This window comes from Prinia subflava, chromosome 18 (genome assembly GCF_021018805.1).
Source record: "Prinia subflava isolate CZ2003 ecotype Zambia chromosome 18, Cam_Psub_1.2, whole genome shotgun sequence".
In the NCBI taxonomy this organism is placed as follows: Eukaryota; Metazoa; Chordata; class Aves; order Passeriformes; family Cisticolidae; genus Prinia; species Prinia subflava.
This window is the reverse complement of record NC_086264.1, coordinates 13,452,732-13,478,402: the sequence shown is the minus strand read 5'-3', so window position 1 is coordinate 13,478,402 and position 25,671 is coordinate 13,452,732. Positions and strand designations below refer to the sequence as shown.

General features: G+C 46.0%; 1 protein-coding gene across 7 annotated transcripts; it reads right to left on the bottom strand.

Annotated features, from left to right (window-relative positions):
- Positions 1–179: 179 nt before the first annotated feature.
- Positions 180–21,853, bottom strand: OTUD4 (OTU deubiquitinase 4). 7 transcript variants are annotated; one of them, XM_063415363.1, is made up of 22 exons: positions 21,697–21,853; positions 20,108–20,191; positions 19,281–19,331; positions 18,923–18,969; positions 17,347–17,419; positions 16,805–16,886; positions 16,436–16,580; positions 14,469–14,526; positions 13,975–14,092; positions 13,683–13,747; positions 11,921–12,021; positions 11,364–11,488; positions 11,068–11,248; positions 9,640–9,823; positions 8,723–8,840; positions 7,065–7,120; positions 6,375–6,533; positions 5,754–5,892; positions 5,340–5,419; positions 5,150–5,264; positions 4,428–4,468; positions 180–2,747 (listed from the first exon to the last, which is right to left on the bottom strand). In XM_063415363.1, exons 1-22 carry the CDS (start codon positions 21,841–21,843, stop codon positions 1,557–1,559), a joined length of 3,360 nt encoding a protein of 1,119 aa, XP_063271433.1. In that variant the 5' UTR covers positions 21,844–21,853; the 3' UTR covers positions 180–1,556. The 7 variants fall into 7 exon arrangements, with proteins under 7 accessions (XP_063271433.1, XP_063271430.1, XP_063271432.1 ...); XM_063415360.1 differs by having other exon boundaries at positions 5,150–5,419; XM_063415362.1 differs by having other exon boundaries at positions 5,150–5,419; positions 6,450–6,533.
- Positions 21,854–25,671: the final 3,818 nt, after the last annotated feature.

The window sequence follows — 25,671 nt, the reverse complement described above, 5'->3', positions numbered from 1 at the left end:
CATGACCTCTACCCCTATGACAAAAACTCCAAATTTCAGTTCATGGCTTCTTTTCGTTTGCTGCTTGCCACATTCTGTTCATCATTCTGCTGCTCACTACAGCTGGCTCTGTAAGAACAACACTTCATTTAATGCCATTGCAACAGGTTTAAATACATAAATATAATTTAGAAAGCACGTGAAAAGACAAAACATTTATTTTAATTAGGGTTTTATACATAGCATGCATCTGAAAACCAACTCTTACCATGTAACTATGACTCTGGTTTCCGCACCAAGGGTGTGATCTCAGACACAATGACTGGGTACCATCACCTACACTACTGTATACAGAGATATAAAAATATACACAGCGGTTCCGTTGTACAGAGCTGAGTGAATACTGTGCACACTGCACTCCCCCAGCCTGGACAAGGCTGCAAAGGCAACAGGAACACTGCAGGGAACCGGGCTCAGAAGAAACAGCATCAGAACTCTGACACAGTGTAAAAATATAAGGCAGGAGCCACTTTCTTCTGAATTGTAGGGAAGAGCAGAGCACACTGAGACTCTCCATTCTTGCTTTTAAAAGTAGTTCCAGCAAGGAGTTGTACATGCAAAACATCAACAGTGCAACAACAAAAGAATACTGAACAGTAGCTCAATCGTACAAACTTAAAAAAACGTAACACGTACTTTATGCATCTCCTCACAAAATATCTAGGATTTGTCAGTGCATTAGTGTTAAAGTGGCATTAAAAAAACTTCTGCTATTATAACAGATGCAGAATTATTTTGGAAATGCATAGCATCTACATTTTTATTGTCTTTGTAATTATTCAGTTGGCATAGGCACCATTCTAGTCACACCAGCATTAAGAAGAATTCATGGTGGAAACAGCCATTCTTATCAGTTCACACACAGGTATTCTTGACTGCTTGTCTTGATTTTGATTTCAACAAATAAATGCTTTTTAAAATTCAAAAATATACCCTATGATTATGAAAAGAACTATATACAACATACCTAAGACACAGGGTTAGCTGGCTGCCGTACGTGTAACACACAAGAGAAACATTCAAGTTTGACAGATATTTTTTCTTTTTGAGATGAAAGGCCTTTGGGTTGGAAGCATATCAGAGACAACAGTGCAGTAGGCTGAGAATTCCTTTAGCTCAGTTCAGAACTAAGGCATTGTATGATAAAATATACATTTATATTTGGTGCAATGTTACTGTCAATTTTAGAATCTAGATCACATCAAATGCTGTCGTTTGTCACTCTAGTAAACACACCCATCTTCTATCCCAAACACAAACCTCCTGGGGAAAAAAATTATCAAACACTAAACCTATTGTTTTTTTCTAATTTGACATTGAAGAAAAACTGCTAAGCCAAACTTTAGAACCCCCCAAAAACCCTATGGTAGGACTTGACATCCTTCTAGTCTTTACTTGCCAAAAATTAGCCAAAATTTAAACGTATCATTGAACTTCACTAAAAAGAAATTAAGATTTTTAAAACTGCTACTTCAAAGTACTTTTTGCTTTTCAAATTTTCCAATTATCCACTCATTTTACGCTTGCTGCCCCCTCTGATTATCTCCCAGTGCCGCCCTTCTCCTGTCGTTCCTATATGGCTGCCCTCTGAAGTTCCTCTGGTACTGGTATCCGTCATCCCTGCCCCTGCCGGGCGCTCCTTTCCAGGCCTCCTCGTTTCTTTGGAACTGGTATCCTCCCCTGCTGGGGTAGCCCCTGTCGCCTCTGGGCCTCCTGCCCCCTCCGTAAGTCTGGCTGTAGAACTGCTTGGACCGGCCGCTCCTCAGCATGTCGGAGACCTCGGCGTCATCCTCGGAGCTCTCCTCCCTGGCTCTCGGGGCCCTGCCCTCGCCCTGCGCGCTCCCGGCGCCCCTGGGCTCCCTGCCCTTGGCGGGTTTCTCCTTGCGGCCGCCGGCGCCGCCTCTGGGTTCGTGTTTGGGGGGCTCTGGCTGCGCGCCGGGCGCCGCCGGCCGCTCAGGGCCGTGCGTGTGCGCGGGGCGGTGCTGCTGCCCGCCCGCCTTCTGCTTGGGCCCGGCCGGGGCACAGCTCTGCTCCGGCACAGGGGCCCTGCCCGCAGCGTCCTTCCCCGCAGCGCCCGCCGGGAACGGCGCCGCGCCGGAGCCGCCGCCGCTCTTCTGCTCGGCACAGTTCACGCCAGGAACCGCGGGGCCGCACTCCTTGCCCACGTACAAGCTGGCAGAGCCGCCAGCCGCTGCCTCCTTGTCCTCGGGTGACAGCACAACGCTGGGCCTCGCTACGGAATTCTCGATGAAGCCCTGAACGGGGTACCCATACCAGAAGTGGGGAAAAAAAGGAGGCGCTATGGGAACAGCTCCCAGGAAGTGATTGTGTCCGAAGGGCGGCTGCGGGAACACGTTCTTCCCTCGCAGGGACTCCTCGTAGTTGGTGTGAAGAGCCTGCACGGGCGTCTCGGGTTCCACACAGACCTGTCCCTGACTCTCTGTCACCTGAGCTGAGGGAATGATCAGCGGCAGCGACGGGGCCCTGTCGGCCTGTGCGGCCTGGCCGTTGGCCCGGGCCTCGGGCTGCACGGCAAAGTGCCGGCCGGGCCGCGCAGGGTCGGTGTCACCGGGAGCGGCCTCCTGGAACCAGGGGCTGTGCGGGTACACGGGCACGGACACGTTGGGGAACATCCTGCAGGCAGCCAGATAGGCCTGGTGCAGGGGGTACAGGTACGAGTGGGGCGCCCACATGGGACAGCTGTATGCCTGCAAGACAGCGGGGGAAAAACATCAGTTACCTGCTCTTTGAATGTGCAGAGAGACAGACAAGCACACCAGCTATTCACCATTTTGAAACAGTTAATTATAGGAGATAAAAGTTAACTTTCCTCACAGTGACTGCCCTCAATTCTAAATCCTACAACTCCAGGATGGTGTTCTTGTTTTTGGTTTTCCTTCCAAATGCAGTTGAAATGGGCAACAGTTACGACCAGAAAGGAAACTTAGTAACAATTTCTATATGGTTAAAGGCAGAGTTTGACTTAGTAAGTCAAACTCTAGCTATGTGTTTTAAGAGAAACTTTGGAAACTCATTTTCCAGAATCAGACTTGCTAATTGGCAATTTCTTCTACGAGGTGTCACTTTGCAAAGGCCACAAGGCTGAAGTTGTCCCCCTCAGGTGGGGACTCTTTCCTCTTCTCTCCCTCCACTTGAATGAGCTCTGTAGAAGCAGTGCCTGCAGCAAACCACCCTGAACAGCCTGGGCAGAGCCCTCTGCAGGAGCCCCTTCCCTCTCCGTGTGGTGGGAGGGCAGCAGCAGGGCAGGGCTGGGGCACAGCAGCAGGCAGGCAGTGCAGGGGGGATTTGATTTCCAGGCCAGCGGAGCAGCACAGCCACAGGAACCTGCAGGAACCCATGGGAACCCACAGGAACCTGCAGGAACCCACAGGAACCTGCAGGAACCCACAGGAACCCGGGCTGGGACCAGCAGATGGTGCTGAAGCACCAGAAGGACACCTAGATCCTAAAGGATCCACAGTACCAGTAAGGGGAGTCCCAGGTATGTCAGCTCTGGAAACTCAGGCTGTTTAAATGCCTTGTGGTGACACTTGTTAATTAGTGACTTACAGATTCCTGTTAAGCACAGAGACTTTTAGGTAGAAGTATCAAATTTACATTGGAAATTGTGTTGAATACCCCCTCTCTCCATGCCCAGACATGAAAGAATATTGCTGCTAGGGCCAAAGTTTGATGAAACAAGCCCAAGGGCTCTCAACACCTTGCCCCAAGTCGTTTGCCTGACACAAGGAGTAAGAAGGTAAAAAAGAAGCATTTTTATGTGCAGAAGGGAGAAATAAAGCAAACAAGTAGTCCTTGCCAAGCAGTGGAAAATGCTGGGATTTGGCTGAGCCTCTTCCCCAGCCGCACACAGATCTGCACCACATTTACACATACACACGACTGCAATCACTGAGAAAGTGAAATGCAGTTATCACTAACCTGGGCAGAGGGGACAGACATGCAGGTCACCAAGGGAGTGTCCCAGGGAAAGATTCTGGGATCTGCAGCGCAGTGGCTTTGCCAGCACACAGCCAGGGCTGCAGTCTGAGGGCATTTTCTCATTCCCTGGGCATGTCAGCCAAACTAGCATCTCCACGATTTATCTGAACTTTGTAAAGCACAGTTTGCTGGCTGTGCAGCCACAGCTGGAAGCCAATAACTCTCACTATGCTGTTGACATGAATTTAATTTCTGCTGACTTGAACTGCACTGTGGACAACTGCTGGAATCCCAGTTAACAGAACACAAAATAAGAAAGTACCCCAAATTGAAAGATGGGCTTGAGGTGTACAGATGCAGCACCAAAACTTCTGCACTCCAAGTTCCAACAATCATTTACAAGTGATTTGTATAACAAACATGAAAATGTAAGCTGGAAGACTTACCTTCACACCAAGATTGAAGAAAAATCTAAGAATATTCTTATCTAAAAAGAAGAACAAAATATTGATGAAGACCTAAAATACTTCATCTGATGCAAAACTGCATGAAGTTGCATTTCAGTAGAGAACACTGGTAGTAAATTATTGCCTGCATGTCTTCTGTTGATTAGCTGGGGGGTTTTTGCCACAGTAAGATATCTAGAACACAACAGCAGTTTAAATTTCAGTTTCAACAATCTGTGAACTTCTCGTTTTTAAAGAAATTCACTAAAGAAACACCACTGTGCAGTCAGACATGAGATGTTCCTTATGGGCATACCTTGCATTCATAATACACCAAAACCTGTATTTTCCCAGATCAGTAAGGAAATGCTCAACAGCTTCCAGCTTTTAAACGAATGAGCAAACCCGTTACTCTGACAGAAGCAGTTCTCCAAAGACAATTCTTTACATGCACTAAACCTCGAGTTATGGTGGGGCAGCTGAGAAGCACAGAATGATCCCACCAGATCTCCACGTGTGGCCACTGGAAACTGTCACAGTGCTGGCAATGCAAACTAAAGAGTTACAGCTCTGTTCAACATTCCCTCCCACATCTTAACTCACACAATGACAGCTACTGGATCTCTAGACAAGGAATGACGACTGGATGAAAAAAAGTTGTGTTTATCTACATTTTAAGACAAGATCTCTTAGGAAAATGGTGCAGAATTCAACCTTCTCACCTTTAGGTAAGTCTTCCCCAGTGCTGCAGAGGGAGTAAGGAGGTGCAACAGCTCTTTCTCCCTTTTCATTGAAAGGGAAGCCGGGGTATAACGGATCCTGGTAGGGGTTCAGAGTCTGAGGCAAAGGCATTAAAGGCTGGTTAACTGCTTGTGGCCACACAGGAACTCCAGCACCTGAAGTAGATGTTACCTGAGCCTGTGGTACAAGAGAGTCAGGTCCCGCTGCTGGTCCTGGCATCAGTGAAGAAGCAGGTATTTGGGGTGGAATACCTGGGGGAAAAAACCCAAAAAAGGAAAGAACAGGTATCAGTGCACATCTGTATGTATAGATAGATAAATAATCACAAACCAAAAGACATCAGAAAAGGATTCAAAATGCAGAGAACACTTTTCAAGTCAGGCAAACTGTACATACAGGCAATCCAAGATCTGTTAGAACTCCACTAGCTTTCAGCAGTGCAAAACTCCATTCCTATGAATGCCTGCCTTTGGAATGTGAAATTATACAAAAGAGTGTCTCCTGGGGGTATCTTCTACTTAATAAGAGGGCTGCAGTACTTTCCAGGGTTAGTAATTTCTGATTAACGTTAGCATTTCTGCAAACCTGCTGGTCCATACGTTGCTGGCTCACTCGGCCAGGCTGGCACAATGGCTGGTACAGAAGGCACTGCTGGAGGTAAATGCACCTCGGAGAAGACTGGAGAGGGAGTGGGAGTGACGCTGGGCAAGCACTCGCTCAGGGTCTGTAAAACAAACAGAGCTAAACCCCACCTGCTGCTCCCCCTGCTCACTCAGCCTTGTCCCAGCTCCCACCATCCCCACAGGGAGGACTAACTCAAACACGCCCCAGGAGAACACGTCCTCTGCTCTGAGCTCTGCCCAGCCGTGCCTGCACCACGGCCATCAGTGCTGCAACCACCTCCTCCAGATTTACATCAAAATATCTCCCACCCAAAAGAAAAGCCACCCTCCCAAACAACTACCAATAACCTCAGGGAAAAGGAAAAGCTGGAGAATTTAAAGGGAAAAGCACAGTTACCTTGGTAGAAAGATATGAAATAACCCCTCTCTCAGAAAAGAATACATATACTTATACTTTTCTGTCAAGGGTTGTCCTTTTACAATCTTTATGATAGACATAACAAATTCCTAACTGTAAATATGTTATTTTGGCATTATCACCATAGAGATGACTGTAATTAAGAGCCAGTATTGTAATACATACGTGGCTGTGATGAAGCTCCCCTTTGTCTGAAGTCTCCTGACTGGAAAACTTTGAAATCAAACAAACATTTCTTACTTGCTCAGCAAGAACCGGAGAATCTGTTTTCACTTGTTCCAAAGGAGATGAAGCTTTTGGGTAACTCTCATCTTGACTATTCTTCTAAAGCAAAGTTAGAAACAACATACACAGCTAGTCTAACAGTAGGATTAACCTTACAAAGAGTTATTCACAAGCAGTAAACCACACTCCAAAGCCCAAAGTGGGCTAAGCCCCCATCACATATTACACTAGTGTGACACTTTGCTATTGAAAGGACAGCAAAGGTTAAAAGCCAACAGGAGGCCATGAATCTTCACTGAACTTCAGAGCTCACGGGCTGTTAGCACAGTAACTATTGGCAAACATCCAATTTTCTGTGGTCCATCACACTGACAGTACAGACTGCACTGAGCAGTCACACACCCAGAGCCAGCCGTGCTCTCCACAGCCCGGGTCTGAGGACTCTGAGCACAGGTTACAGGGCTGAGGAAAGCTGGCAGGAACACCAGCCTCCAGCCTCAGGATATTCCCCTGAAAGCTGAAAAGCAGCAGCAGCAGCAAGCACAGCTCTAAAGGCAGCTATTGCTCTGCTAACCATGTACCAGAGAAGCAGTAACATTAAAAAAAAATTTGGTCTTGTCTTAGGATTACCTCAGATGAATTTGGCTCAAGCTTCTGACTTAAGTGGATCTGCCTGGAATTTGACTCTGCAACACCAAGACATAACCTAGTAAATGAACCATTACACCACTTATGGCTATCACAACTTAAGCCAGTTAGTCTTCCCAAAATTAAACTTTCAAAACCAAACCTATACCTTAGTATACATTACTTCAGACAACTTAAATTTCTATTTTTACCAAAGATCAAAGCATCCTAAAACAGTTGTTCGGGCAGTAACAGAGCAACTACATCAACCTGGGTTCTCCAAGCTCTACAGGAGTTCAGTACTGATGTTTGGAAACCATTTCAGTGATGCTTGGGGAAAGCAGGAATGAAATGCAGCTGTCCCTTTAATACATTCATCCTAAATTGCTCCTAATGAAACAGAAATTTGTACTTTGCCTAAAGTGAAAGTGCTCTGATTGGCATTTTCATATTCAAGTGTTAAGGTAACAGAAGCTCAAAATCTTGTCTACTTTTCACTGAGTAAAAACAGCTTAGAATGTTGCAGTGGATTGCAAGATCTCAAAATTTTTCAGACTGCTGCACGAAGTTTCATTTCTCAAGCACCAGCAAACACTTTGATGGAACAGAGTTAAAAAACAGTGGTGACATCATAAGATCTGAAGAAGTTCTTCACGTTCTGGCTCATGTTCAGAGCTGGCTACCACTGCTTGTCAAACCCATGCCCAGATTATCAATAGCAGATACAGACTTTTAAAAAGCTTGTATGTACTCTAACTAGACAGCACTATAAATGGGAACAGTATTGATTTTGAGAGTTACTGCCAATCCCCGAGCAGCAATGGCAATCCTAAACACTCAGAAGGAGTGTACTTGATTCCCACAGGATTTTAACCTGGTTTCACAAGAGGCAATGCCCTCCAGAGGGTCACAAAACAGAGAAAGCTGGACATACCCTGCCCCTTAGCCAAATCCATCATGACACTGGAGTCTTTACTTTCTCTCCAGCTTTCTCTATGTGAACATTCCTTAAAAAATTCCTCTGCAATTAGCAGAGATTTACTAACTATCTCCTCCTGGCACCTACAGCTTTCACCTATTACTGCCATGTTCCACTTCCTCACAGAAGAGGAAAAGCTTTAAATGCGTGAAGAGAAGCTCAAGTGCTGTAACTGACTGTGGGGAAGGAGAAAACACTAACAAAATTTTGACCATAGTACAGAGCTTTCTACTGTACCCAGATTTGTTTTTCCAACCCTTCTGTACACCATCTTCTCCCCCTCCTGTTCCATGATATGCTAATTCTGAACCATGCCAGTGAATACTTTTACCTGCTTTTCCCATAAATGACTCTTAGGCTCCTCCCACTGGCACTTTTCACACACTCTAGAATTTCAAAAGGATCTAACTTAGGGTAGCTCTGCTAAGTCTTTTAGTTTCTCTCATTCTCTTCCCATTTGCTACAAATATCCCAGCCAGGATTCTGCTCCCTCAGCCACATTCACAAAGCAGGGACAGGTACTTCCTTCACAAACCACACCCTTGTTACCTCTGCTGCTACTCAGGGTAACTTTTCCCTCATTGCCTGAACAGATGCCCCAGCTTGACTAAATTCTCAAGCTGGTAACAAAACCAAGCAAACAAACAAAAAAAAGCCATTATCTAAATGCATTTAGTTTTACCTTTCTCCTGCTCCTCCACCTCTGCTGTCCATTTGCTGTTCCTCCTTTCACTATTTGAGAACTTTTTCTGGTTTACATTGTCCACAGTCTGTGTAGCAGCCTGGCAGACTGACTGGTTCTGAAGAAGTTGACAAAACAGGAATATCACTTTATGTGATCAGTCCAGTGACACTTTACCATCACCTGCTATGACACTGCAAACAACATTTATGTCTGTGACAGGCAGAAAAGGGAAGGGGGGCGTGTGGCTCAGCATCCTGCAGACTGATCCACTCTTTCCCATTCACTGCTACATTTCCAGGTGCCCTTTAAGAGCAGTCATGTCCCTAGCTGACGGGACCAATCTTCCACTCAGACCATAAATCACATCCTCCAGCAGGGGAGCAAATACAGCAAACTGTTACTGCTCAGGGGGAGAGGGCAGCCTCTGTCCCTCAGGCTTCAGTCTCTCACCCAGTCAATCTTCCCAGCCTTGTTCTTGATTCTGTTTGCCCTGGGATTTAAACCCCAAAAGCCCCACACATCTCTAGAACAAACCTATGTGGAGAGCAGCTCTTTACCCACAGGATCTGCTCACTTCCCTGGATCTACTGAGACTCCCACCCACCTCCATTAAAATTGTATAATACAAAATCCTACAGCTACAGATGCTCATGAGTCTCCCACATTTACAAGCCTAAAGCACTGTGTGGTGGATGGTCAATTATTCCCAGGATAAACTACTATGACTATTATCTTATCTTTAACATATAAAGCATTGCAGATACCCGTATTTTTAATTACCAAGTGAGTGCAAAATAAACATCCCCATTTTAGCATTGCAGTGTGATTCAAGGACAGCAACCCCAGGGTGCTGAGGGTTCACGGACAGGTCTGGACAGCACAGCACACTGATAACACCAAGGAACCCAGCCTACATTGCAGAGGGCAGGGAAGGCCTGCTCGTCCCGCTGCTGGATCTCGTAGAGGGAGCGGGACTCCTCCAGGGCCTGGCGCTCCCTGCGCTCCTCCGGGGACAGCCCGAAGTGCAGCCCGTCCCTGTCCCTGTCCCTGTCCCTGCCGCCGGCGCTCGGCTCCTCGCCTCGCTCGCGCTCCGCCTTCCTGCGGGACAGGGAAGCGTCACACCACAGACCCGGGAACAGGGGCATGCATGGAACAGAACCTGCTGCAGCCAAGGACACTGCATCCCACCCACCAGACCCGGGAACAGGGGCAGGGATGGAGTCACACTGGAATCACTGCATCACACCCACCAAACCCGGGAACAGGGGCAGGGATGGAGTCACACTGGAATCACTGCATCACACCACAGACCCGGGAACAGGGGCAGGGATGGAACCACACTGGAATCACTGCATCACACCCACCACACCCGGGAACAGGGGCAGGGATGGAACCACACTGGAATCACTGCATCACACCCACCACACCCGGGAACAGGGGCAGGCATGGAGCAGAACCCCAAGGACACTGCATCACACCCACCAAACCCGGGAACAGGGGCAGGGATGGAGTCACACTGGAATCACTGCATCACACCCACCAAACCCGGGAACAGGGGCAGGCATGGAACAGAACCTGCTGCAGCACCCCAAGGACACTGCATCACACCCACCAAACCTGGGAACAGGGGCAGGAATAGAGCAGAACCTGCTGCAGCCCAAGGACACTGCATCCCACCCACCAGACCCGGGAACAGGGGCAGGGATGGAATCACACTGGAATCACTGCATCACACCCACCAGACCCGGGAACAGGGGCAGGGATGGAACAGAACCTGCAGCACCCCAAGGGCACTGCATCACACCCACCAAACCTGGGAACAGGGGCAGGCATGGAGCAGAACCTGCTGCAGCACCCCAAGGACACTGCATCACACCCACCAGACCCGGGAACAGGGGCAGGCATGGAACAGAACCTGCAGCACCCCAAGGGCACTGCCAGCCAAAGGACACCAGCAAATGCGGGCAAAATGCTCTGCTCAGACTCCTGCCAAGGGTTAATCTGAACACAAGGCAGCCCCTGTGACAGGGCCAGCAGAAGCTGAGGGAAGCTCTTAGCCATGCTCAAGAAGCACTTGCACCATTATTTCAGCCCCAACCAAAAAGAAAAACAACTACAGCAAAATCCAACATCCACTTTCCGAGAAAAAACATGGCTTTGTAGGCAGTTTCTGCCATTAAAAACAAACAAACAAATATATATATATATATATCTCCCATGCTTGTGTGCATTCCTAAGGACCTGGGACACTTCCTGAGAATTCAGTGACAATGCATTCAAAGGAGTGTGCTGGGGGCTCGGTCAGGAGCTGAGGCCAGGGAAGATGCTGTCTGCAGGCTCACCTGGCAGCCTGGGGAGGATTCCTGCCCGGAGCTTTCTGCTCAGCTGAGGTCTGGTGAGGCTGGGGCCCCGAGCACAGGAACTGGTGCTGCCTGGTCCCCACAGTATGCTGAAGTCGAGGAGGTAGTGCTGACTGGGGCTTGACTGACTTGCTCTGATTCTTTGGCCCTCTGCACTCTGCATCTGTGACAACAACATGAAAACAGGTAAGGCTGTTGTTTTAATCATTTTTAAAGTTCTTTGGGACAAAACATCAGACAAAGAAGATTCTGCCACACAAGGACAGGTACAGTCCTACCAGGCTGAGCATTCTGCCCCCACGCTGGGTAAAACTTCTTCATCTTCTTCCCTGGCACAGTGTTCCAGCCCTCCATGGGAGAGGTCTGTGGAAGAGGTTTAAGGCTCTTCAGTGAGACTGCATGCCTACAAAACAAGGAATTACGGAGGGAATAACATCTTAAAACACCACACTGGGGCTTGCATAAATTAGTACCACGTGTTCACTTATAGTGACAGATCTTTCCATTTTTGAGAACATTGCACTCAAAGTCCTTTGGTTTTATGATTCAAGCAATGTGTAGAACACCAAACACTTTTTTTTTTCCTTTTTACATAAAGCTGGTAAGCTGACACAAACTTAACCAGCAAAGAATGACCAGCCATTTGTGAAGTGCCTGTGTGATGCCTTCAGGGCAGACAGAAAAGGAATGGTCACAAAAAGCAATGTACTTAGATAAAAGCAATAAACTTAGATAAACTTATTACCAACACTGCAACAGGTGCTGAATTAACTCTGAACCAAAGTAACGCTTTGTTCAGTTTGGTGCTCCCTTCCAAAAGAGATTAAGCACTTACTTTGCTCCAAGCTCTTCTACAAATACAACAACTGGCCCATTCTCTGAAAAAACTTCTTGAATATGGGCATTATAAAATTTCCCATTATGGTCTAAGCGCACCTGTAAGGAACAAGGACAAGAAAAAAAAGTGGATTAGCTCCAAAGACGACTGAGAGGAGGTAACTCTTTAAAATATCAACAATGTTAGAAACAGAACTCCTCTGGGCAACAGAAGACCTGAGAAATGCACACCACAGTTCAGTACATGAATCAAAACCCATCTTCAATCCCTACTGCTTCTTCAAAAAGAAATAAAAACACTATTAAAACAAACACATACACAACACTAAACAAACAGCCCACAAAGAAACAGTTTGCTGGGGAACACTGCTGAATGAAACAAAATGCTTTTCAAAACCACACAAGAAAGTTAAAAGCAATCAGTGCAGCCAGGCTTTTCTCTTCACTGAAAACACTCTCTCTCACAATAAAACTCAAAGCTTTTCCCTATTAAAATCCACTTCACTTCAGTCAAATGTAGTCCAATTAGGAATATAATAAACAGCAATTACTTCAGGAGTTATTCTTCAGAAGGTTTTTTTAAGAACAACCAAAAAAATTTCTTTAGACATGATCATAGTGTTACTTGTCTGACTGACATTCTGTGTTCTTAAAATTCTTCTGTTGAATAAAAAATAAATTTCTTCATGTTTCACTACAGTATTTGGCTTTACAGTTGAAATAATTTGGTCAACTCTAATTTTCATTATTCTCTTCATGTTTTCTTTCCATGTTTTTATACTACATATTTTACTGTCTTGTCACATACATATAAAATTTGAAGAGAGAATATGTTAATTACCAGAGTGTTTTCTCCTAATAATATCTGCACTCCTCAATAAATACTACACATGACAGCCTTAGGCTCTTAAATGCAAATTTTAAGCCTGTACTATTAAGCAATAAATAATGATCTCGGCATTAGGTTGGTTTGGGTGCTGGGGGGTTGAGGGCTTGTGGCTTTGTGGGGTATTTTTGTGGGGTTTTTTTCAGGTTTGGAGATGTGTTTTCCCTGCAGTTTAGTTACCGTGGTTGATCCCACTACACAAATAAAAAATAACAAAGTGAAAGAGCCCCTGTGCTGCAGGATTACCCCAATTAATGATGAACATTTCATCATTAATATTAATAACTTTAATAGGTGTTCAAATGTCCTAGAAAGAAACATGTTTAGCTGAGTACCACCAGTTTAATTAACACACTTAAGGAGACTAATCTACAAATTGAGAATTTAATGGCAAACGTTGCTTCTTATGCAGCAACATTTAATACAGATCTTAACAGAATTTGGAGACCAATTGAAGAACAGGCAACACCCTGAGCAGTATCCCCACGGCTTCGGGGTCTGCAGCAGCTAAAGCTGTGCTTCGTTACCTCAAAGTATTTTATCAAAGCCAATATGCAGAGCAATCACTGTCTCCAGTGCCAAACACAAACACGTGCATCCACAGCCCCGTGCTTAACCTCGAGGCTCCAGTCGTGTTACTACACACACCCCTGGAGTGAACCTTGTGGATTTGTAATGGAGCTAAACTGCACTGACAGCTGTATGGATGCTGTAAGTCACAAACACTGCCAACAACCAAAGGACAAGCATGTCCTCAGATAAAGACACAAGCCAAGAGGATTTAGAAAGTAGCAATATCAAAATAGTTAAAGAGGGAAAATGGACATCTTGAGCAGAATGTTCATGTATCTATAAATTACCATTCATTACTTACTTGACATTTATCTCCAATGGAGTATTGCATGCCAGCAGCAATAGAGAAATCTTGTTTTTGCTGATCTGTAAATACAGAAGCAGTAGTAGACTGTTAGTTTAAGCAGACTAAAGGGATAACACTTCCTTGGTGCAGTAAGAATGCAAACCAGGCGTTCAGGCCCTAAATCTGCCCACTGACCCGTGTGAGGAGCACCAAATTAAACCCAAGCTGCCCCTTGCATCAGTTCCCGAGGAGGGCTGCACTCCCACAGCCTGCAAAAGCTGCAGCTCTGGAGCATTCTGTCACTCACCCCATTTGGATCGGAGCCAGACTTCGTACTCAACGTTTCTGTAAACCAGGGGATCCAGAGACCTCAGAACCTTCCTGGGCAGCACCAACGAGTTGGGACTCCCGTTGCTCTCAAGGTGCTGCACGGAACAGAACAGAGCTGAATGCTCAGCTGCACACACACGTCCAGCTTGCATTTCACAGTCACAGTGCTCATGCCTTGCACTGAAATACAGACATGCTGAAAATACATGGAGCACCAAGAGGTTTGAAGAAAAAATTAAATGGTGTTCCTTTAACCATACCAGAAGAAATCCAAGAAGTAAGCAGCACTAAAATGGACACTATCCACCTCTGAGCACATCAGAAATATACATTACTTAACAAAGAAACAGGGAGCTTTTAGGATATTGCGTGTTAGGAAAGCAATTAACTCAAGAGCCTGTCATGAACATCAATACTAAAAAATATAGCTGAGTACAAGTTATTGGAAAATAAATCTCAATGGATAAATACCTTGTTGCCAGAAAGAGACTTCGTTCCATTCGTATCACTAACTGTTGTAGCTTTACTTCTGTAAAGGACAGAGGCAAGTCAAGTTTTCATAATGAATTACAGCATTACTAAGGCCTGAAAATCAGGTAAGGCACATCTAAAAGGGGATAAAAATAGTGACACTACCATTCTCCATATGTTTTCCTGACAGTAAGCATATCACAGAATACCTTCGTCTCTTGAAGTGGAAAAGCTACCTAAAATAAAAACTGTATTTTTAACCTACTTTGATAAAGAAATAAGATTTTGGGTTTGAGTACAAGTTTTAGGAAATGTAGCTTATGTGTGCTTTGTTGTCATTTAGCAAGAAAAAAAGCAAAGGGTGGAAGACCAGGCAAATGAAAGTCTTTTTAAAAGTTTTGCAACTACATGAGGAAAACATTGCAGAAGTAGACATAAAAAAAGGTCAAACCCAAACCCTACTGCATTAGTTAACTTGCACCAGGCACTCTAATTTGGTCTTATTTTCTACACCTGACATCACTGGAAAAATACTTTCCACAGACAAAGTCCCAAGTATTTTTCCTACAACAGTTGTACAGAACTCTCAGCATCAACTTCTCCCAAAACTACTGCACTTAATAACGACATAACTGAAAGTTTGTATTTCTAAAATGAAAAGAATCTTCTGGAAAACTAGCTGATAAAACGTGTTGAAGTCAGCTTTAACACAAGTAAAAGATTTAGGACTTCATAAACTCAGCGAAGTGTCTGTAATTTGTGTTAACTGGGTCAAGAATCTCACACACACACGGCAGCCCCTGCTATAGGACGCATGGTTTAAATCAAAACCAGTGAGTGCCACAGTCCCAGGGAGCACAGGACCTTATTTCAAAGGTGCTAAGGGGGCCAGCAGGGCGTTTTCTTAGGAATCCCAAAGATACAGGGTGAGGCTACTGCATCTGAATCCCAGGAAAGCTCCAAGAACAGAAAGGAGTAAAGAAGATTTCCATTAGCTGACATTTAGCTATAATAATTGTTTCCTGAGGCAGAAATACTTTGTATTTTAATTGGCAACATTCCCCAGTATTTTTTTTCCAAACACAAAATTAAGCTGATCCCTTTCCCAGAACTATTTTTTTTCCTGTGATGATTTCCTTCATCTTCCTTTCTGCTGTTTTCAACCTGTGGAGAAACCAGCTCCCAACATTTCAGGGAAGTCAGAGAGCACACAGAGCAGAGCCCCAGGGAGGCCTGGAACCCTCAGTGGGAAGAGGGGACACGAGCCACTGATGCAGCACCATCTCCACACTTTCAGGGAATGTCACACCAGCCAGAGTTAACATTATTAAACACAAGAAAACCTGCCAATACCTAAGTGCAAAAACAGCACTGTGAATGACTGACTGTGTGAAGGAGTCAGGGCAAAATCTCAAAGCTTGCTAGAGCATGCAGCAAAAAGAATATTAATGCACTTCTCTATGATCAAGATCAGAATGGAGCAAGCTGTATCTGTGTGTCTCCCTTAGCTTCACCTCACGCAGGGATTGCAGGCCCCAGATGTGGCAGCCACACAAGCTGGGTCAGGGGCCTCAGCTGCAGTGAGCCAGGTCCCTGTGACCGAGCCTGCCCTGCCAGGCTGGCACTGCCAGCTCTCCAGGGAATGCTGCTGCTCTCCCAGAGCCTGCAGCTCTCCAGGGAATGCTGCTGATCTGGGCAGGCAGAGGCACACGCTGCAGTGGCAATCATCCAGCACGGAAAGAGGCTCAAAGCAGACTGCAGGAAGAGCAGAGTGAGGCCAGAGCCTGTCCTCAGGTAAGTGGAGATTACACACTGCGTTCTTCACACTTCTAACCCCACCTCTCCGTGCTTCTTTTCTTAGGAATGTTTTAATTAAAAAAGTTTCCAACCTCGACTGTTGGATTCTGCTCTCCACCAGAAATCAGAAAACTCATCTGACGTGTTTACAGCTTCTCCATTTCTCTTACCTGTAGCTGTCATCCTCCGAATCCGAAGCAGACACCTCACTGCTCCCGTTGCTCTCCTCTGCCACACCAACAGCACCAAGCTCTGCCACGATCTTCTTTACATCCACATCAAACACCTTCTCATAGAGCAGCTCGTACAGCAGGGCTGGGCAAGAGGAAGTGGAAGAGCAAAATCAACTCCAGCTAAATCAGGTTTAATTCCACCACTTCAGATGGTAATCATACAGGCATTGACAACTCAAACTGAAAACCAAGCCACTGAAAATGACCATAATGAACTTCCAAACAGAGCCTTTCCCTGGAACCCAGCACTGACAGCTCTAAGGTGTTTGGTAAAAATATGTTTTTAATTAACAGTTTAATACTTACACTGACACAGAGCAGCCTTCTCTGCATACTCTATGGGATACACAATATCATAGTGGTTTCCATTTGAGAAGCACAGCAATACCTATTAAAAAATCACACGGATATTTTAGGCTTTGCATCTCACTTGATTGTTGATAAGCACTACCTTTAAATTCAATTTAAGGCACACATGTGCTTTGTTATCTCTCAGGATCTCAACGTATCAATAAAACAATCAAAATGTTTAGTGCATGTCCTTTAAATCAAACAGAATTTGAACAAAAGCCAAAAAAAATTGAGAGAGGTTAGTCCCCGAAAATAGATTTTTACAGAATTTTGTATTAGTAGGAAGATAGCCACACCCTGAATACATCTCATCTATTTTAAAAGAACTGTTACATGTAGTAACAGCACAGCTGCCTTGAACACATACAAAATAAACTGCTAAAATTGAATCTCAGAACATTTCATTGTGTTGAATAACAAAAGCCACATGCAGCCACTTGCTGTCTATAAAGCAGTCTTACTTCAGCCTGTCACAACAGCCATATATTGTTTTATACCTTATCAGAAAAGCCATTTTCAGTTACACGTGAAGGAGAAGCATTTGGCTCCTGGTATATTATGAAATCTTTCCTGGAAAAAAAGAAGTAGCAGTTAAGAATTTATTTTAAAAGTAGTATCAATAAAAATCTGAGCACTGAAATCAAATTCAAGGAAGATACATAACCACAGAAAACACCTAGTGGTTCCTCTGCTGTAGTCAATCTCTATCATGACTTTAAACTTAAACATTTTCTCTCTCTCCCTTTCATCCATAATGTTCTCGTCGAGTTCTTTGCTTAACAACCTGTCACTTTCTTCAGCTTCTTTCTCACATAGACAAAAGTGTTAGTAGTCTTGCAAAGTAATTGAGTATATTCACAGTTTCTGGATTAAAAAAAAAACCCAAACAAAAAAACCCCACTTTTTACAACTACTCAGAAAAAGCAATTCTGAGACAAAAAGAAGACTCACCTACATCAGGGAGCAAAGAAAAATTTACCAGATAACCAACCTATATTTGGGAGAGGTCTGAGGAGTGAAAGTGAAATCAAACCTGTTTGTACTGAACTTCTATCCCATGGCTGCAAAGTCTGAAAGTCACTTATTGGAACAGAACAGGAGATTCCTACTTCCCTTGAGTGTCCCAGCAAGCAGGAGAGGGAACATCTCTTTCCCCTCACCTCCCCCAGTATTCCTGCTTTCCCTGAGACTCTGAATTGCCCCTTCAATGGGAGCCTGTCTTCCCAAAACAAGCACAGCAGGAACTTCTCTTGTGTGCTCACCTCTGCAGTGAAAGACTACACAGGATTGCATCTGTGCCACAAACCCCTCCTGATGCCTTCATGGAAATTTAAAAACCCACTGTTATCACCCAGGATTTGTCTGCATTCATTTATCAGCTGTGCCCTGGATACCAGTGTGGCAGGACTGCAAAATAAGTTCCATGCAGCTTCCCACACGCAGCACTCCAAGTGCCCAAAGGTAACACTGAACTGGTCTGAGTCTTTCCTCTCACCAGCTGTCTCATCCTTAGACAAAGCCATTAATTTATACTAAACATTTTGAAATCCTGAATTTTTAACGGGCTTATAAACAGCAGACAGTGAAGGTGCTGTGGATTACTCACTCCCTTGCACAATAATTAGAAAGCAGTTATAAATATTCAGCACATTGTTTCTCACTACTTTGTGAAGAAAGATTTAGTATATAGGAAATGGATACAGTTCATATATGAGCAATAGGGTTAGTACGAAATCCTTGGTGAGAAACAGGAAGAAAAGCTATTAGAACAGAAAAACTAGGATATTAAAATTAACAAAATACAAACTGTATGAGATTACCCACAACTGGCTGTGCAGGTGAGACACATGGCATTATTGCAAACCTGTATTCACATCCCAGTTTAAATATCATTTTCTAAACTCACTTTTCTATTTTTATTTAATCCTTTGACAGCTGCAACTTTTAAATATATTTATAATTTTATGGAGGACTATGGTATGGCATAACATAATTCTATCTTTGCTATTCCAACTGATTTACTAACAAAACAACAGAAATCATCCCAGTAAATCATATTGAAAGTTTTCTTACTTGTACATAAGAGAAAGGGCACTTATTTCTACTTGTCCAACCCATTCCTGTATCGAAAACAAAAGAAAACTAAGTTCAAACAAATACACAATTTTTCCACCTCATAAGCAGATCAAGAGATGTAAGAAATCATTATTGAAAACAAATATATGAACACTGAATCTGGAGTTCAGCAAGACATAAAAGAACAATTCCCCATATCATTTTACACTAGAGAGTACATACATAAAACCATATATTCACGTAATTCAAAGACCTCCTAAGCTCAATCAAAAACACTTCAGAGGAAAAAAAATCCTATTAGCCATCAACTTCAACAAAAGTACTTGCTTTCTATAATAAATCAAGTTTAACATACCTGTGGATTTTCCAAACTTTTTAAATAATCTTCAAATGGCCCCTCTATGAACTGTATTTAAAAAAAAAACAAACCAGCAGTAATTAGTCATTTTTAACAGTGCAGCATATGGAGTCCCCAGGCTGTGACCCACTGTACCAATGGGAATGTTCCACTGGAAAGGAAAGTGTCCCCTGCCCTCAAAAACCTTACAACTGAAATATAAAGGGTGTCGAGGTGAAGGAATGAACAGTCAAACACACAGGTTTGCCTTGCAGAAATCACCACACAAACAGCTTTCAAAATTGTCACACAAGTCAAAATAAACCACACAAAACCCCCCAAAAGACACTCAGCAGCCAAATGGGGAGTCTGGGAGAAAGTAAAGAAAGATGCTGCAGCAGTTCAGACAACTTCAAAATGTCTCAGCCACACTGGCCACAGAGAGGCTGCTTTTAAAAATTGCTCTTCAGTCACAATCTGCTTGATTTACTTGAAATAAAGATCCACAGAGGTGCAAACTAAGAAGGAAATCCCTTTACGAACTTGAGCTACAAGGTGGATGGCCTCTTTATAGTCTTTATAGACTACTGAAGTTTGCTTCTCTCTCTTTGTGAGCCTTAAAAACTTCCCCCACACCACATCACTCCAGGCCAAGGAGTACACAAGTCTCTCCAGGCTTATGAAAATGAGTTACTACACACATGTGCAAGCTAATTAAAATAGCCCCAACTGGTATTTAGCTCTGATGAATATTGCCACAAACACAGGGAGGTGCAGAATATGCTACAGTGGGAGGAATAAAGTAACTTCTCTTAAATACTGACAAAGAAAACAGAAATACTTACTGCTTCAAATTTTTCCCTATTTTTCCGAAGATAGTCTACACAAGCCATCCTAACATCAATGTGGCGAGACTGGGAGTGCAACACCTGCAAAGGCAGAAAGAGAACAAGGTGACATTGGATCTCAGGAGTTTTGATGACAGGCCACAAATAATTTATGACTGCTGCCTAAATACAGGCTTGGAAATACTCTAGTTTTATTTTTAAGAATATTTAATATGCATACTCATTCAGCAGCAACATCTTCAGACAAGTCAAATCTCAATTACTTAATAAAAAATTAACTGCAGATTTCACAGGTTTGCTAAATTCAAACCTTCAATTTATGAGGATTTAGAGCAAATGAAGAGCATTTATTGTTAATCTTTAACTGCCTCCTTCGTAAAGGACTTCAGTAATTGAAGGAAGTTACAGCAGGAACGGGTGAGGAAGTCACCCACCAACCTGCATTCATTCAAACAAAATCCAACCACGTCTCACAGTGCACTGCTTACCCTCTCTCCAAGAGGCTGCTGCCCAAACACTTTTTTGGAAGCCAGGAATTCAGTTCCCAATACGACACCTGCATTCTACCTCCTGTTCAAATCACTCCTGGAGAGCTATGACTTTATCACAGCTTCCAAGTCATCTCAGTACAACGTAGGGAGCTCCAGACAATTTAAGATGCAGTGTCTCTTACACACCACCCTCAAAATAAATCACTTCCAAATTCAGTTTTTCTGAATGAAGAGTACACAAATTAGACTAAATTTGCAGATAAACACTTAATAGCTCTGAATTAACAACCTTATTTTCTTACAGGTCATTTCCAACCTAAATGATTCCATAATAAGAATGAGATGTTAAAAACGTAATAGCTGAAAAAAGTTCTATTAACACTGGAGTGTAAGAGAAACTTTCTATGTACTAATTAAAAATTCAGAATAGCTATATATATTATACATATATTCCCTTGAGATTAAAAAAACCACCCACTTCCAAACAACAGTGTTTGCTTGCCTGAACTTATCAATTCGGTGGGGAAAGGAATTTTTTTAAAAAAGTGATCTGTGTATAATTAGCACAGGAATCTGGGTTCCCACAATCAGAAGTACCAGAGCTCCCACTGCTGTTTGCTTGTACTTAAGACAAGATGACGCTGTCGCTTTTTTCCTTTAACACTAACACTGACATGGGGGAGGGGAATTCAACAGGAAGAACAGCAAATAAATTACTCACTTTCTCTAATTTCATAGTCAACTAGTTAACAAAACTAGGAACGTGGCTTTTCAGCTCTGTGCACTAAATTCCTTTTGCCAGACAGTGATACCCAGCAGCTGAATTGCCGTGTGGGTATCTCACACTGAGAAAGGCTCTGAGGAGGCGGTGGAAGGTCAGAACAGAGAAGGATTCCTTGGTGGCAGGAGGCAGCTGTACACACGTAACTTCTCTCACCTCGCAAGGTGAAAATTATTGTAATAAAGTCACGTTTTTCACTGGCACTGCATAACCTTAACCTACACCTGTCTGCGTTTTAACACTAATTACCGCCCACTAATGAGATCCGCTTGCACGCTTTCGTGAGAAGGAGCTTTGTTTATGTAACCAGTTACCTGCTCGGCCACAGCCCTGAAAAGGCAGGAGCCGTCCTTGGCCACTTTCTTCCTGTACAAGCCCTGAGATCGCAGGTAGCGGTCCATGGCCGTGTCCCCGGGGCCGTCCCCGGGGCCGTGCTCGGCGGCCCTGCCCGCCGCATCCATGTTCCCCGAGCGGCCCGCCGCGCCCTCCTAGTCCCACATGGCGAGCGGCGCGGCGCCGCGGCCGGGCGCAGGTGCAGCGGGCGGGGCGGGGGGCAGCGCCGGCCCGCCGGCAGCCGCGGCAGCAGGAGCGGCACGAACAGCGGCAGCCGGCTTCGCCTTGTCCACTCGCATGTGGGGAGCGCGGCGAGAAGCGGAGAAGTTTCTGCGCGGCCCGGACTCGCGGCTCCGTCAGCGGCGCGGCGGGCCGGGGGCGGCTCCGGCGGGTCCCGGTGCGCGGGGAGCGGGCGGGGAGCGGGAGCGCAGCCGGCCTGCGGGCGGAAAACAAAAGGGAAAGGAAGGACACGTGCGGCCCGCCGGGAGGGAGGGAGAGACGGAGGGGAGGGCGCAAACAGGAGCGTAACCTGGCGCTTATTTTCACTTTCAGCCCGGGCGCTGCTGGGAGCCGTAGTCCCGGAGGAGGAGGAAGCGGGAGGAGGCGGCCACAGCGCCCGGGGCCGGGCTGTCAGCCTTGCTCCCGGCCAGGATCGTTTCACTGCTTCGTACTTTGAGAACCAGCGCGGGGGAGGCGGCTGGTGAAAAACTCAACCCGGCAGTGTGCGCCTGCAGCCCACAAAGGCAGATGTGTGCTGGGCTGCCTCCAAAGCAGCGGGGGCAGCAGGCAAGGGAGGATTGTCTGTCCCTCTGCTCCCCTCCGCTGAGAGCCCACCTGGAATACTGCGTCCAGCTCTGGTGTCCCCAGCACAAGGAGGACATGGAACTGATGGAGCAAGCCCAGAGGAGGCCACGAAGCTGATAATGGGACTAGGGCACCTCCCCTACAAAAACAGGCTGGGAAAGTTTGGGCAGCTCAGCCTGGACAAGACAAGGCAGCACTGAAATCTTACAACCAACTTTCAGTATCTGAAGGAGACCTAGCAGGAAGCAGAAGAGGGACTCAGAACTGAAGTGATGGGACAAGAAATAAAGGGTTCAAACACACAGGGTGGAATATTAGGTTAGATATTAGGAAGAAATTCTGCGCTGTGAGGGCAGTGAGACACTGGTTGCCCAGGGAGGTGTGGATGCCCCATCCCTGGCAGTGTTCAAGGCCAGGCTGGGTAAGGCCTTGGGCAATCTGGGCTAGTGGGAGGTGTCCCTGCACAGGGAAGTGGAGCTGGGACTGGATGATCTTTAAGGTCCATTCCAACTCTTTCACATCCTATGATTTTGTCTGAAACCTAATCCACAGTATGTGGGGTTTATGTGTTTAGTTAGGCTTTGTTTGGTTTGGGGTTTCCCTCCCAACAGATGAGATTGTAAGATTACTTTCTAACTCTATCCACTTGCAGGAAAGAAGATGAAAATAAAACAGAGGTAGTAAAAGAGGGCTTAATTAAAAATGGATTTTAAAAAGCCACAGCCATTCAATACTTTTAATGTATTCTCTTGTATGAAGAACTCTTACAACTCTTAGTAGTAAGAAGCCCAAACATTTGTATCACAATAGCGTGACTAAATTTTGTTTGGCATTGTAAACAGGATTTAGAAGGTTTTGATGCACAAAATGTGGCAAGAGAGGATGCGCTTCCAACTTGTAAGGCAACTTGAATGGAAACCTGATTTTTACTTTCAGCTGACAGTAATGAGCCTAGGGAGGGTGGTGACTTGAGATTCCTAGGTAATAATAATAATAAGTAACTTATTAATTAAACACAAGTTACAAGCCAGCCCAAGTCTAGTGCTCCACCAGCTCCTTCCAAGCAGCATCACCGTCTTTCCTAACAGAAGCTCAGGTTTGCCAGAAAGGAACAAGGAACAAATGCCAGTTCCCGAGATCTCTGTGGGCAAGGAGAACAGAAAGTGAAAGAAGTGAAAGCAAAGCTCTACCCACAGCCAAACCTCCAAGACACGGGCAGCTAGTGAGGCAGCATGGGGAAGGATGTTTTAGACAAGGAAGGGATAAAAATACCAGGAAGGGGCTGGAGGGAAAGCTCCAGCTTCCCCCCAGAAGATGGGAAAGGTCATCGAACAACACTGAACTAGAAACTGTTGCTGCCACTGACTCAGCTACCACACTGACTCCAGGAACTCAGGTTAGCAGAGTCCTGCACGTGAGAGCTGCTGCTTCTGTAGATAAAAGTGATTTGGAAAGATGCTTTTGAGGCCTATCAAACTGGTGTCCAGTGACAGAGTTTCTTAGGAATATCCTATTTTTTCCTCACTCTATTTGTCATGCTTAGATGCAGAACTATGCTCTCATATTTAACAAATCTGTCTTCTCATATATTTCAGCCTTTTGTCATTGTGATTCTAAGGCTGGTGAGGGGAAGGGCAAATGCCTTTCATCACATCTGTTAGACTCAAGAATGCCTATACACAGCAGGCCATTCACTATGTGACGGGATGCAAATGTGGTTCTGATAAGTGAACACACAGAAAATCAGAGCATTAAAGTCGTCTAGTTGTCAGTGTTCTAAAAATCCTGCTCTTCCTGCAATCAGCCCCTGAAGCTGATCAAGTGATGATGACCCACAGAGTTTTCTCCAAGTGCTGCTATACAAGAATCAATCCATTTGATTGAAACTAAAGAGGGTTCGTTCTCAATGAAGAAATCTACTCCCTACGCATATTTGCTAAGGCTCCAGGAGAAACCTTGCACCCACCCAAAGGCACCTGAAACACCTCAGCATTAAAATAAATGCTCCATCAAGATAAGAACGACCAAATTATACCTCACGAGTTATTACAGATGTTCTAAATAGAGCTCCTACAGATGCTCTAGAGTTAATACAGATGTTCTAATTAGCCAGTAGCTTTATTAACACTTTCGACCAGCACTTGTACCACGTGCAGCAGCCCCAGCCACGAGTTTCTCCTCTCACTGCCCATACCCTCAATCAGCCCAGGAAGCTGACTCAACCTGAAAAAATTTTTTCAGGGAAAAAAAAAAAAATTTAAAAATTCCTTTATCTTTAATCCAAGGTTGGTTCTGTGATCCGGGCACGGCCCGCCTGTCCCGACCCCGGCCCGGCAGCCGCGCGGAGCGCGCCTTTCCCGGTTCGCCCCGCGCCCCCGCGGCCCGGCGGGGCGGGCCGGGACACGCACCCGGGCACGGGCGGAGCCCCGGCGCCGCCGCTGCCGCCCCGCCGTGCCCTGCCCGCCCCGCCGCCCCCCCGGCGCCGCCGCCGGGGCCGCACTCCCGCTGCTGCCGGCCCATGGCACTTACCGGCCCCCTCCTTCTGTTCTCGTCCCCAAGGGCGATGCTGGCAGCAGCGGCAGCGCCTCACGCACCTGGCCCCGCCGCGGCCCCGGCACTTCAATCTCCCGCGGCGGCCGCTCCGCCCGCGTCGCTCCCGGTGATGCGGCCGCTGCCAGCCCCGTCCCGTCCCGCCCTCCCGCCGCGCCGATCCCCCCCCGCCCGCTGTTGGTTTGTCCCGCCGGCCACACCTGCGGCTCGCACCATTCGCCGCGAGGGGGGGCGCCGAGGGGGGGAAGAGGCGTGTGGGGAGCGCGCCCGGGCGCCGGGGCAGCGAGCGGGATGCAGCGCTGGGATCCGGCCCCGGGATCCGGCCCCGCTCGGCTCGGAGGAGCCGGATGGTGCCGAGGCGAGCGGCAGTCGCCTCATGTCGTCCTCACCCGCAAGGCCCGCAGTGGTACAGCCGAGGAACCTCTCCTTCCCCTCACGCAGCAGGTCCCAGCGAGGGGCGGGAACTGCCGTGTGCCGGCGCTTCCCTCAGCGGTGCCGCGGCTGGAGCGCCCCGCTGCACCCGGGGGGTGCAACGCGGAACGTTGTTAAACGTTTTCCTGACGGGTCATTTTTTTCCTAGTGAGGTAACAGCCCGGGGAACA